General features: G+C 43.9%; 1 protein-coding gene across 4 annotated transcripts in view; it reads left to right on the top strand.

The window, feature by feature from the left end:
* Window positions 1–14,918, top strand: part of DYNC1I2 (dynein cytoplasmic 1 intermediate chain 2) — a 476,044-nt gene that overhangs the window by 438,415 nt on the left and 22,711 nt on the right. For all 4 annotated transcript variants that reach the window (XM_086956121.1, XM_086956122.1, XM_086956123.1 and 1 more), the window contains one exon: window positions 5,868–6,008. In XM_086956121.1, coding sequence (XP_086812247.1) covers window positions 5,868–6,008 — 141 coding nt within the window. The remainder of the gene's footprint in view (window positions 1–5,867; window positions 6,009–14,918) is intronic.

Below are 14,918 nucleotides of genomic sequence, written 5' to 3' on the forward strand. Positions count from 1 at the left end.
ATATTTATGTGACAGAAAACCACTAGCTAACGGACATAGTCTTACCAGCCTTTAGTCCCACACTTCCTTTGATTTAAATGCTGTATCTCATGTGTGGGTGGACCTAATGCACATCATTGGAAAGGAGGAACTATAACCATGTGAAGACATTTTTGATACCACATTGACTTTACCTGATCCACGTGTTGACCAGTTCCTGACAGGACAATAGGCATATCCACACAAATAGGGGATTTGGATCAGTGTAAGAATGCTGGGTGGTAGGAATTTTGTAATGTTGTTGCTCCCTGCAGATTCTGGAACTTGACCTCCCAGAAATGTGATGACAGTGTGTGATTTTAGCAAAAGAATGATGTTTACAGTGCATTCTGGGTGTGAAAATGTAGTGGGATCTAGGCAAATCACACCATCTTGGGGGTCTAGTTTTCAGAAATGTTTGGGTTTGATAGGTTTCCCTTGGTGGGTGGCGAACCCAGGTCCAAATCCAACAGCTATCCTTATCACCAATGTGGGTTAAATTGCAAGATGAAAACTTGATTAACTTTTCTGCCCTGGGTGATCATTCCAACCTCACACGTAGGGTACCATTTTTATCAGGATTACTGGGTGGTAGGAATTTGGTGGATTTGGATCATTCTTGTTAAGAGGATAGGACACCCCATATAAATGGTATGCCATTTGTATCGGGAGAAGTGTGAGAACATAGCATAGTGGACCATTTGTTATTATCATTTGACATTTCCTCCATTTAAGGCTTCCAAATGTAACCTAGTATGCAAAAAAGAGTTCACTTTGCAAAATGACCCCTGATTCACATGATTTTATGGGTAACCCAAAATTGAGATGTGTACAAATAGCCACTATTCCTAAACGCAGTAATTTTGGTCTGAAACTGATCCTCTGAGGCGGAAGCCGGAGGTTACACTCGCGTTTTAAACAATTTTGTGTTCTGTTGTTGTTCACCTTTTAAACTTGCTACTTTAAACCAGAGCTCTACTCTGGGCTAAACCGCCACTCAGACAGTCTTATTCAGCGGAACTAGCGCTGTCTAGGGACACTGTTTGTTTGTTTGTTTTCACGAGCGCCATCGCAGCAGAAGCGAGGCCACGCCCACCGGACAGGCCACGCCCACAATCCCTCTCCCCAAATGTGCCTCCCACGCAAGCGCAGCGGGAGCGCCGTTCGCGCGCCGAAGGCGCACCAAAGGCAAGCCCGTCTGGGCCCGTCCGGGCCCAGACGGACCTAGGGCCAGAGACCCTGTCCCGTATCCCGGATATCCCGTATAACCGCATAGTCTATACTGGCGACACGCTTCGCGCACTTCAACCGAAGACTATCTCGGCCTGCTACCACACGCACACCGAAGGTAAACCCTTCTTTAACTGTAGACGCTGCACTCCGACCCCCATCAGGCCAACAAAACCCGGACTCAAGATAGGACTTCTTAACTGCCGCTCCCTTCCAAAACATGCGCTCGAAACAAATCTGCTAATTCAAGACAATGACTTTGATCTGCTCTTCCTCACGGAAACGTGGCTATCAGACAGCACTGACTCGGACATTGTCGCGGCCCTTCCCCCAGGGTACCTTTGTCAAGCCCAACACAGACCAAAAGGGAGGGGAGGGGGGGTAGCCATTATCTTTAAGGAGCAACTTATCTGCAGAACCTCCAACGCCGATATTGAGGACTGCGAAAGCTGTCAATTCTCCATTCAATCCTCCCCAGCTCACTCCCTGTCAGGACTACTGATCTACCGCCCTCCGGGCACCCCTGGGAAATTCCTCAACGCCGTCACTGAATCAGCCTCTCAACTAGCACTTTCCGCCCCCAACTTCCTCATCCTAGGCGACCTAAACGTACACTTTAATGACCCCACGGACCGGATAGCCGCCGACCTTCTCCAAGACCTATCGTCATTCAACATCCGACTGATCAATAATGAGCCCACCCATGAGAAGGGACACCTACTGGATCCCGTCCTCACTAATGCGACAACCATCTCTACCAGGCCACCTGTGATCCTCCCATGGACGGACCACTTTCTCGTTCCTATCTCCTGGGAAATACCCGCCACCAACCCTCTAACTACTAAAACTCAGGTCACGGACAGACGGTGGCACAAACTCCCATCCGGCGAATGGGCCACCGCCCTTGCAGACTCCTCTCCTGAGCTCTCCACCGACCCTGCTACAGCAGATAAGCAGTTCAACGAGTGGATCACTTCCTCTCTGGATGCTCTGATTCCCAAAACTTCCTCCTTCAAACATCTTAAAAGAGTTTCCTCGGCCCTATGGTACACTCCTGAGCTAAAAGCCCTGCGCCAAGAGTGCAAGAGAACGGAACGCTCCTGGAGGAAAGACAAATCGAAAGCAAACAAAGACGTCTATTCTACCTCTCTCTCAGATTATAAAACCGCTATCCGAAAAACTAAGAGCTCGTTCTTCCAGGAAAGAATAGAGAAAGCAGTATGCTCCAGTAAGGAATCCTATGCCATTCTAAAAGATCTCCTGAAACCCCCGGTACACGGACCGAGACATCTCACAGACCCCAAAGATGACCAGATAAAATGCCAACAATTGGCGGACTTTTTTCATGAAAAAATACAAAGAATTCTTGCTTCAATCCCCCCCGTGATCCCGTGCGAAGAAAACAATCTTCTGCACCTCCCTACAACTAGCTGTCTCTCCTCTTGGGGTCAAGTCTCGACCGAAGAAGTGGGAAATACGTTAAAATCCATAAAAAGCGGTTCTCCCAGGGATTCCGCCCGCTCCGAATCCTCAAGGAGGTAGCCCCCACGATTATTCCCCCTTTGACCCATCTGATCAACACCTCACTCCAACAGGGAGTTGTACCCCCGAGCTGGAAGGCGGCAGTTGTGAAAGCTCTGCTAAAGAAACCCTCGCTGGACCCCGAAAACCTGGCTAACTACAGGCCCATTTCTTTACTCCCAGGAATCAGCAAGATTGCAGAAAAACTGGTTAATAAAAAACTTTCCCAGTTCCTGGAGGCCAACAACATACTAAAAAGTTCCCAGACGGGCTTTCGCCCAGGGCAGGGCACGGATATCGCCCTTCTAGCCGCGGTAGAGGAGGCCAGAGCGCTATTAGACGGAGGAGGATCAGTGGCAGTGATCCTCCTCGACCTAAGTGCGGCCTTCGATACCGTCAACCACCAACTCCTCATTAAAAGACTCAAGGGAGCTGGTATAGACGGCTCGGCCCTAGCCTGGCTCTCATCTTTTCTGGATCAACGGACCTACCAGATCTGGGAGAACAACGCCCGCTCCTCTGAAGTTCCCCTCCAATGTGGCGTGCCTCAGGGCTCCTCCCTGAGCCCCACATTATTTAATATCTATATGTCCACACTGGAGGAGGTCATCATCCCATTCGGAGTAAGCGTCGTCAGTTACGCTGACGATACACAATTAGTTGTTTCACTTTCCCACCCCAGACAACAACCAGCAGACCTATACAACTGCCTGGCGCAGGTCCACAGCTGGATGAACACCTCAGCCCTAAAATTAAATGGCTTTGCTCTTCGGCTCGAAAGGGCTCACACTCCCCTCGAATATCTGGCCAGCCTGCCTGGGCCCTCCTCCCGAACCTAAAGAAGAAGTGAAAAGTCTGGGAGTATGGCTCGACACCGACCTCACGTTTGCCGTGCAGGCAAAGAAAGTAGCCGGGACTTGTTTCGGGCTCCTGAAATCGCTAAGGAAAGTCCTGCCCCTCCTGCCCCTCCTGCCCACCAACTCCCAAAAGCTGTTAATTCAAGGCCTCGTACTTTCGAGGCTTGATTACAGCAATGTGATCTATCTGGGTGCCCCCGAAGCGACGCTGAACAAGCTCCAGAGAATCCAGAACACCTCGGCTCGGATTCTTACAAAGACCCCTGCCAGAGCCTCGGCCAAACCGGCCCTCAAACTCCTCCACTGGCTTCCCATAAGGGAGCGGGTCAAATTCAAGGCCCTGTGTTTAGCTCACAAATTACTACAAAATCAAGGCCCCCCTGTTCTCAGGAAATTCATCACACCCTACAAGCCCTCAAGATCCCTCCGATCGGACATGGAAAACTTCATCACTATCCCCAGATTCAAGAAAGCCCGGTCCGGAGGAAGACTTTTCTCAATCCATACCGCACGACTGGAACTCGCTTCCCCGCGACCTGCGACTCGAACCAAAATATCTCCGCTTCAGAAAACAGCTCAAAACTCATCTTTTCCCCCAGTGAATCCTACTTCTTTCTTAATACTGATCTTCTCTGCTTCCCCTCCCCTTCCTCTCTCTCGTCCCCTTTTTTTTCTCCTCTGTTCCTCCTAGTTCAGGAGATAGGATCTTGCCAGCGCCGGGATACCTCCGGGTGACTGCGCGCTTTATAAAAATAAATAATAATAATAATATTTCAAAAATACCTAGGTTTCTTTCATACCCATTTTTCATTCATTAAATTTTACAGTATGAATTGATGCATGGTAAGTGCACACTGAAAAATCTTTACAAGCTGCAGTTTAGTTGTTGTTTCTGGGAACTGTATGTTTTTAGACAACCAAAATCAGTATACATCCGTGAGACCTTCAAGGCTTAAAGTTACATATGAAAATGTTACCTATTTCTATTAACTCCTACTTATTTTCATTCATTTATTATTTCAACGATTCACTCATTTGGGAAAATCATGAGTGATCTACACAAATGGCTCATTGCCGAATTCCAAATTCTTTCTACTTTTCAGAAAAATATAGATTTCTGGTTTCACACCTGTTTCTGACACAAATTGCACCTAAGAAGAACCCACAAAAATAGTCACATCGACTACCACAAAATGTTCGTAAGGTGATCTTAGCAAAGCAAACCTTTTGTTGCTGCTTTCGTTTTTAGAAACAAACTACACAAACCATGTCTAGTTCAACATACTGAGAATAAAAGGAAACAAATTATGGCCTGGATAGCTTTTGTGGAATAAAATTATGAAGGTTCAAGCACAAAGTGCTCCAAACATCAAACAAAGAAAGAGTGGTCAGTTGGGTGAAGGGGTGATGGTTAAACCCTCCACAGTCCAGGGGATAAATAACATGCCAAGACTACATCCCTTCAACCTCTGTGTTTTGTCATGGTAAATAGCTTGTCTACTGTATAACTTGCTACCACCGGTGCACATTGTTTGTGCATTCTGCAATGAAGCTCAGGCATTGGGGTGAAATATTGTCCGCCTTCTTAACATCTTGTGTTGTCAATAAACCTGTGTTTTCAACACTTGAAACCATACATTTCAAATGATGTCTTAATGCTTATTCTTTCTTGAGATGGCTCTCACCATTAAGTTGCGCAGTGAATGTGAATTGTCGTCAGATTTAAAGAGACAAAGTTTACCTAATTTGGAGGAATTGAAAAAGCAAACTTTTTTCCCTTTAATTGGTATCTATTTAAAAAGATCTAATTTTGTTAAATTTACAATTGGGAATAAATTGTGGAGATCGCAATATTGTTTTATATGGCTAATTGCAACTATCAAACTGTGTTTGAACTGGCACGTTAGTAAGTTTGTGAAAATATGGTCTGTTAATCACAATAGTAATTATTCATCCTCACAAGATGGTCATTGTTAGTTATGAATAATACTGCCTCTTTGCATTGACTTATGAGTAGAAACGACAAATAAGTATGACAATATCTTTGTACGTGCAGTGCTTGTAAAGTGCACTTGTAAAAATAGAACACACTAGCACCGAAGAAAGACATGTAAGAAGCTGCATGTTAATTAAAGTTCTTATTCATTTAATGTGGGTTATTCGAGCTAGTCACTATGTCAGCAACGCATCCTGTTTTTTTAGTGTAGTATGACTTGCATTTGATTTATTTTTCTCTTCCAGAACAATAAACCTTTGTACTCATTTGAGGACAATGCTGACTATGTGTATGATGTCATGTGGTCTCCAACCCACCCTGCCCTTTTTGCCTGTGTGGATGGAGTGGGAAGACTTGATCTGTGGAATCTTAACAACGACACTGAGGTGAGACATGGTAAAGGTAGATGTTCCAAACTCTGACAAGTAGAATTATAGGGGAATGTTCCTCAGAGAAACATCCATTCAGTCAAAATGGCAGCATTTACTTTATGTATAAATGTCATTCATACCTGTCAGTTCACCTTAGAGACTGCTTTTCAGAACCCAGCATATCTGACTTTGTAAATTTTTCCGCTTAAACGTGTCTGCATTCTGGTCTGTACCAGTGCTTTTCAATGATGTGTTGTACCACACAATCTATGCACTGTAGGTATTATAACCCTGTCATTCAAATTCAGCTCTGAATCGATCATTAAATCAGTCCGTATGTTTTGATTCATATTTAATAGCTGGTTTCATCGGAATGTCTTCTTCGTTGGTCAGTTGTATAGTAGGAGGCATTTCTGCAGCTCACATTCATTTCTTGTCAAAACCAGATGTACAGTGAAGTTTTATTTTGAATATGTGAAGTCTCAGCTCATCTGAACATGGGTTGGATAGGCACAGAGTAGAAGTAAGTCTCAGAAGCTCTTGTTTGCAAAAGGACTGGGGAGTGTAAGTTCTCACATGCAAAATCGATCTCTCTTGTTCAAACTCTATGAAAAATGAATATAAAAAGATTATAAAATATGTGTGTGGACTTTTCATTTGGGATACTTTTTTACCTATTTGAAAATATACTAGCATCAGGAAGAAGAGCTCAGAGCACTATTAAAACATTCTCGAGGATCTTGTGTCTAAAGATTCGGATCAGTATACAAGCCCCTTCCATAACACTCCTTGGTTAGTCATTTTTAATACTATCTACTCTCATTGTTTTTTGTTATTCCTCCTTATAATTTGTGGAACATTTAACACTTATTTGTTTTAAAACAAAAGTTCTCCTACGGATCTGTTGATTCAGCACCACCATGATTTTGCACCTAAATGTGATTTTGCTCTCAATGAAGATACCACCATGTTATTTACTTTGCACTTCCGGTGATTTTGCACTTGAAAGTCATTTTACACATAAAAGCCAGGTTTAAACTATGTTTAAAACACATGAACTAGGTCTATTTACAGAATCTAAAAAGCAGTATTTGTTGCGGCCCAATCACTCAATGCACCAACTAGAAGTATAGAAACAGAAGGTTACTAAACTTAACTGTTGAAAGCATCCCTACACACTGCTGCATGTCTGGTTTCAGGAGCAGATCCGGTTGACCCCGTCACTCCTAGCCTGACTTCCCTAAGTTGGCTACCGTTTGATGGGAGAGCATGTTAATTGTTGCCTGCGTAGTTCACAATATCATCCACATTGACCAACTGCTCCGCCTTGGAAAAACTGAATCTCTGGTGGCTTTCGGATGCTGTGGAGGTCTGACACCTTACTAGAAATCCCAGCCTTTAAGAATAAACCTACCGTACACCATTTTCAGCATGTGTGCATAGAATTTGGACCTTGATCCCCCTGAAATTCAGACTCCAGCTTCTCTACCTGTCATCAAACGAACGCCTTGTGAAAATAACTGTAATTTTAGCATATGGATTTATTTGACTGAAGTTGTGGGGCTCAGAGAATTATTTTTGCCTTCAGATATGGTGCTGCAGTTAGATGTTCGTCCATATTGAGAAAGTGATTGGTAGGGTGATCTTTTCCGTCTGCATCCTAGCTGCCTAAATGTGACCTGCTCGTTTATAGTCAATTTACAACTATATGACTGTATCCCTCTAACGTGAATCTATAGTGCTGCTTTTTAATACCTCCCTGAATATCTTGCAGAGTGCGGCGTGAATTGCTCTCTTCTCTTAGTACCTGTTTTATTACTAGTTTGTTAAGTTGATCTTGAACTTTCCACCATTCAATATTTCATTCATTGCCATAATTGCAGAAGCCAAAATACATAAGAGAGAGTGAGAGTGTGTGTGCGTGTCTGTCTGTCTGTCTCTCACCAGCAAAGAAGGCCAACTTATCTTCAGTTTCTCCTAAAAGTAATTAAGCTGTTGCAACATTGTATTGTCATTGGTTCTGCAGGATAATTTATCTAATTACCAACTTGGTAGCTATGCCCCATATACTTTGTGAGCTTTATGTTGTTTTAAACAACATGCAGCTGCAAGATAGGTCTATCCTGAGAGTTCATTACAGATACAGAGATGTGAATGTTGCAAGACCGTTTCCCAATGTAATCCAGTATTGGATCTTTCATAGATTCACATGCTTGAATCATTCTCAGTCTTCAAAGTGGAAGTCCCAGGGTACAATAGAAAAGCAGTGTGTAGCTGTGAGATAGGCTATAATGTCACTAGAAAGTTAGTTTAATAGCCTATCCATGTCCGTTTTGGGGGGGAAAACGTGGACTATGACCAATCAGGTGACAGCACCCTCTCTAGAACCTTTCCAACAGAGACTGTTTTCTTCAGATTTTCTACCGAACATCGTGGGAGGAAGTCTCCCTGGCTGTGCTCAGTTTTTTTATTCCCGTCAGCTGTTTCAAACTTCAGCATGCCTGATTCTTCTAAAAAAGGACTCTTTAGATCCTGCATATCTGGAGGAAGAAGAGATTGCATGTGGACTACCAGCGTAAGGAATGCCTCTATTACCTTCATCCTCATCATTACAGACCAGGGTCTTGTTTGAGAGTTGTATGATCATGCTGTTACAGTTGACATATGCAGTAGATTAATAAGTCAACAATATTGTCAGATCTGCAGGGGCTGCTCAAAGCAAGCTAAGATATCATTTAGTTCCGAAGCAACACAACATTTTTGTGACAACCCCAGGGTTTATAAAGCTCCAGTGAAGGTGTCTATGTTTGTAGCAAAAGGTTGAATGCGTGGCCTTATGATCTTAAGGTTACTTGGGCATGGGCGACTGTAGGTGGATTGTTAAAGGGTTATGATCTCTAAATGTACTTGGTTGTACTATACACTCCCGAAGCTTCCCCAGGAGACTATTTGTCACTAAAATATGATCAGTAATACTGCTATAATCTATTGCTATTAAGACATGGTTTTGACATTATCTATGTGCCAATATGAAAGTAGCTTAATCAATTTTCATTTTATTCTCCGTTTGTTCCAGTAACAAATGAGCAGATACCACATTTAGTTGAATTACCTGTTGTATCGAATTTGATTATTTAGTATTGAAATCACCAGCCAGCAAATTGAGACATTTCTGCTGCCAAAATGTAAATCAATCACATTTTCTAGAAATAAAGTGCCAAACTTGACCAAATTAGCTGTTTGAATTTGAGACGTTGTCATTATAAAAATGTATGGAACAGTCAGTTATTCTTATTTCTAAAAGTTATATTCAAAATTGTATATTAGTAAAACATATGGCAACCTGACTTAGTGCAGTTTAAGTCGAGAGCCGCCCATATGCGTGAATTCTACGGAACCGCATAAACAATAAAAGATACTTAACCATCCAAAAAGAACGGTCCACTGACCAATGTATCACACTTTTGAGCGAAAGCCTGGAATGTCACAAATAGCTTAATATTGTGGCCATGATCCAAAGAATCCACAAGTTCCATAGATTGATTGGAATAAATAGAATTTATAAGAGTTATGAAATCCTGCCTCAGAAGTGGCAACCTTCCAGTCATCGTCCTCAAGACTCAAAAACAGGAATAACGGATTCATTGATGGGGTCCTGCTGGGGTTAAACAGGGAGAACTGATTCATTAATGGGAGCCCTGGCGAGTTGAATTACATTAAAAATGTCTCTTTAATTCTGATGCTTTTTTAAATACTGGCTATCTTATATTGGCTGCATGCTTCATAGGTCTGTGAATGTTCCCAGCAGAATTAGATTTATTACACTTGATTATTTGGTATGTTAGCAAAGTGATTAGGCAGGTGTCAAGTTAACTAGGGATATCTGAGAGTACTAGCCACACAGTCTTCACGTTCTATTTTCCTTCAATTTGAAATTCCAGCCCACTCTTCTTACCATCCTTGTGTCCTGATGGGCGATTATTTTGCCCAGGACAGATTCTCATGAAAATTGATCTAATGGACTACTTTAAGTTGCTGCTCAAACCTTCAACTTTGTGTTCTAGGATAAAGGTCGTACATTTGTTAACACCATAACCAACAAGCTGGCCAGTAGAGGTAAATGTAATGTACAGGATATATCTTTGCCCACATTTAGTTGTTCTATGTGTTCTTCACTTTCAACAGCCACCTGACGTTGCCCAAGGTTGATTTTGCACGTAAAATATGACTTTACAACAATATGAATTTTGCAATTAAATTGCTGATGATGCACCATGGGGAAATTGACACCATGCGGTTTTGTTTAGGAATTTATTTTGCCTCTTAAATGTTGTTTATGATTATCAAAAAAAAGTATTTCTACGCTCCTAAAGATAATAATGCACCTAAACGTTATTTTTTTCCTAAGTTGGATACCACAATAAAGCTTGACATGCACCTTGGATGATTTTATACCATAATGTGATTTGTGCTTGTAAAGGTTTTCCACAGTCATTGTGATCTTACACCAAGGGTGATTTTGTATTTCAGTGCGTTGTCAACCAATTGAAATGACACACCAATGCACACACTTTGCACCTACTATGACAAAGTACTACTGCTTTTTTTCTTTTTTCCTTGTATTATGTACATATAGTGGCTGTCATAATGCTTAATCTTGCTAATACTAAATATATTTGATGTTTTTCACAAGATCTTACAATGAATGCCAAGACAAAAACAAAGAGAGCCTCCTTATCAGATCAGACTCCAGGGTACACAAAACAATACGTCCGAGATCCTATTCCCCACTGATCCATCCAGAACTAACCTCAAATGCTATGAATACTTAGCTTTGATGTCCAACACCGAAATCTTTTATTATTTCAGGCTAAACTCCATAGAGATTTAAAAATGTAAAGAATTACCTACTCTTTTAAGGACATGCATGCTCTCCTGGACTCTTGCACTATAATTATTCTTCTGAAATTCAAAGTCTACAAGAATTTTAGGGCGGTAAATTCGAAAATCTGGTCCCTCCAACTGAACTGCAGAAAACGACGATGAGGGGGGTGAATAGGTACCACCAAGTATGCATCCTTGAGGTCCAACCGGACCATCCAATCGTTCGGGAGCAGCACGTCCCGCAAATGATGGATTCCTTCCACCTTGAAATGCCGGTAAACCAACCAACCGTTGAATTCTTTGAGGTTGATTACCGGACGCTTCCCCCCCTCCGCCTTGTCCACCAAAAAAAGATTGCTCGGAAACCCCACAGGGTGTCGTGCCGATCGACAAATGGCGCCCTTGCGAAGTAAATCGGAGACCTCTTGGTCGACCAGACGAGCATCTGCTTGAGAGAAGGCAATAGGGTGCGGCGGCCTGTCCTGACGGGGCTGGTCGTAAAAATCTATGCGAAAACCTCGGACTGTCTGTAAGACCCATGCGTCCGACGTGATCGCTGCCCAGGCCTCTGGAAATAAGGCTAAACGCCCCCCAACGCGGACCTGGTCCGCCGATAAGACACTCACCGTTTGAGTTGTTGCCGGCGGAGTTCTTGAAGCCGCCACGACCTCTGAAGCGCTGGCCTCTGGTAGGATAGAAGGTGTTATAATTTGCAGAGGCATTGTACTGGCCTCGTACGGAGCCCTGGTTTCTGTTGGTCGCTTGCTGACCACCACGGCCAGTCGCGCGGCTCCACCGCGACCGGCCCCCCTGGAGAAACGCTGTTGGAAAACCTTCTTTATGCTCGTTTGTGCCCTATCCAGGGACGTAAAGGTCGAGACAAACTTCCCTAATTCTTTGATAAAAAGGTCGCCGAAAAGGCCACCCTGGCCACTGCCCCTGCTTCCGAGGAGGCCAGGTCTCCTAGCTTCGGGTCCAACTTAATTAGGAGAGACCGTCGACGCTCAGTTGACAAGGCACAATTTGCGTTACCCAGAAAGACTACCACTCGCTGGGCCCAGTTAGATAGGACCTTGGGGGAGATGGCGGCACCTGACTCTTTCACCTCCTCAGCCATATCCAGGATCTTGGTTATGGACCCTATGGCATCCAGGAGCTTGTCCTGGCAGGATCGCCAAGAGCGGTCAATCCCTTTGCAAGGATATTTTAACGAATACTGAGAAGAAGTTCCCTTGAATGAGATATTCAATAAAACAACTTAATTAACCAATCAATTAGGACAATAAAGTTAAGAAAATTGTACACAATTTATTAATATTACAAAATATATTAAGAAACACAAGTGGGCAAAAGCGCCACTGTACACAATTAAAAACAAATAAATTGAATGAAAAATTGTTAAAACGGTGTTTTGACATACATGGAGATCAAAATCGACCAGCAATATTGATACCAGGAAGGGGGAACAGACAACAGTACGACATCCAATTGTTACAGTACTAGGTGTACATTCAAACTCAATGTGATACCCATGTGCTGTGCACAGTTTTTATATTTTATCAACACAGGTATCCGAGTCTAGGAATTGTACTTGAAAGTGCGTCGACGCGTTTCGGTGGTTGAAATAGTTTTGGACCACCTTTATCAAGACTCTATCTTTTGTCTGCCGTGTATCTGGGGTCAAGAACGATCACCCTTTAAATTCTTGTTTGGATAAACTCCCTGTACGTTCAGTTGTGGAAATGTGCGCTTAAGGATAAGTGGGTTGACATCAGTTTTCCTTCACACTTTTATATGACTGACTTCAGTTTATCGGTTTAAAAATCCTGCAGATAAGCGTGATGCGCTTGGCAATACTGCTTGTTAAAGAACGTCTTTTTCTGTTTAAAAAAACTGGAAACCAGGGGCGCTTTCGTCTTGTCCTCCCGGCGAAAACAATTGTTTCCCTATTCGGCCGAAGAGAACTGCCTGCTTCTCTGGTTTCAGTCCGGTTACTGGAGACCACTGGAGGGTCCACTGAAAAGTCTTTTTCTGTTTAAAAGAAGTGGAAACCAGGGGCGCTTTCGTCTTGTCCTCCCGGCGAAAAATGTTTTGTTTCCCTATTCGGCCGAAGAGAACTGCCTGCTTCTCTGGTTTCATTCCGGTCTGAAACCAGAGAAGCAGGACAAGACGAAAGCGCCCCTGGTTTCCACTTCTTTTAAACAGAAAAAGACTTTTCAGTGGACCCTTCAGTGGTCTCCAGTAACCGGACTGAAACCAGAGAAGCAGGCAGTTCTCTTCGGTTCTCTTCGCCGGGAGGACAAGACGAAAGCGCTCCTGGTTTCCAGTTTTTTTAAACAGAAAAAGACGTTCTTTAACGAGCAGTATTGCCAAGCGCATCACGCTTATCTGCAGGATTTTTAAACCGATAAACTGAAGTCAGTCATATAAAAGTGTGAAGGAAAACTGATGTCAACCCACTTGTCCTTAAGCGCACATTTCCACAACTGAACGTACAGGGAGTTTATCCAAACAAGAATTTAAAGGGTGATCGTTCTTGACCCCAGATACACGGCAGACAAAATATAGAGTCTTGATAAAGGTGGTCCAAAACTATTTCAACCACCGAAACGCGTCGACGCACTTTCAAGTACAATTCCTAGACTCGGATACCTGTGTTGATACAATATAAAAACTGTGCACAGCACATGGGTATCACATTGAGTTTGAATGTACACCTAGTACTGTAACAATTGGATGTCGTACTGTTGTCTGTTCCCCCTTCCTGGTATCAATATTGCTGGTCGATTTTGATCTCCATGTATGTCAAAACACTGTTTTAACAATTTTTCATTCAATTTATTTGTTTTTAATTGTGTACAGTGGCGCTTTTGCCCACTTGTGTTTCTTAATATATTTTGTAATATTAATAAATTGTGTACAATTTTCTTAACTTTATTGTCCTAATTGATTGGTTAATTAAGTTGTTTTATTGAATATCTCATTCAAGGGAACTTCTTCTCAGTATTGGTTGGTTAACCCTACTTCCCTTGAATTTATTTAAGGGGTACCTCTCACTTTGTTTCACAAGGATATTTTAACGAACTTCGCCAAAAAGGTGGCCATCTTAGGGTCTTGCTCGGACGTCAGGGCCACTTTGCCCTCCAACGTAGGCCTCAGGCATTCCCCGCGCAGACAGCTTCTAGCTTCCTTCTCGAGGGGCTTGCGTAGGCGACCCGCGACTAACTTCGCCACCTTCTCCCCAGGGGTCCAGGCGACCGACCGCGGATGCATGATTTCATCCGGGTCCAGTTTACCCGAACTATCCTGAGGGAGCTCGGCGTCGGAGCCCGAAGGCCGCCAAGAACGCACCGACCCGTCCTCATCATCAGTGTCTACCGGGGAAGCACCACCCGAGGACGAGCGGATCGTCCCCGTGGGCCCGGAGGGGCCCGGCGCTAGTGGAGGCGCAGGGGTGGGATCGGTGGCCTTGGCAAGGAATGCGTCACGCAAATGCTCAAAGGCGTCCCTGTCCAAACCCTGCGCCACACTAGACGCCCCGTCCTTGCAAGCCTTCTAAGGGGCCGGGGGTTCACACCCTCCTGGCTCTGGCATAGTACTAGGGACCACCAAATGTGCTTGGGTCACCCTCTCGCACTCCTGGATAATGCGTGCAGAGAGCCGCTCCTCCATAGGCCCTACAATCTCTTGCACGCAGCGGTAAATCGAACTATCTACTGCACTATAAAACTCGTCGTCAGTTAGATACCCCTTTGACTCCTCCTCTTCGTAATGTTCCTCCTGGTTCAACATCATTAAGCTGTATGCCCACAGTCACTGTACCCCTGACAGGGAAGGTGGGGGCAACACAGAAGAGCAGGAGGGCAGGCAGTAGCCTGTCCACCTATTTGGGGCAGGACAAAGCTGTTAATATTGTGGCCCGGTAGCACTGGAATGTAGGGGGCACCTAACCCTTAGCGCGCAGGCCCTCGCACAGACCAGGCCGGAGCTGCCTCCCTGTGCTCTAGCAACTGACTAAAATTTGCAGGAAATCCGAAGGTT

Source organism: Lissotriton vulgaris, chromosome 2_1 (genome assembly GCF_964263255.1).
Source record: "Lissotriton vulgaris chromosome 2_1, aLisVul1.2, whole genome shotgun sequence".
Lineage (NCBI taxonomy): Eukaryota > Metazoa > Chordata > Amphibia > Caudata > Salamandridae > Lissotriton > Lissotriton vulgaris.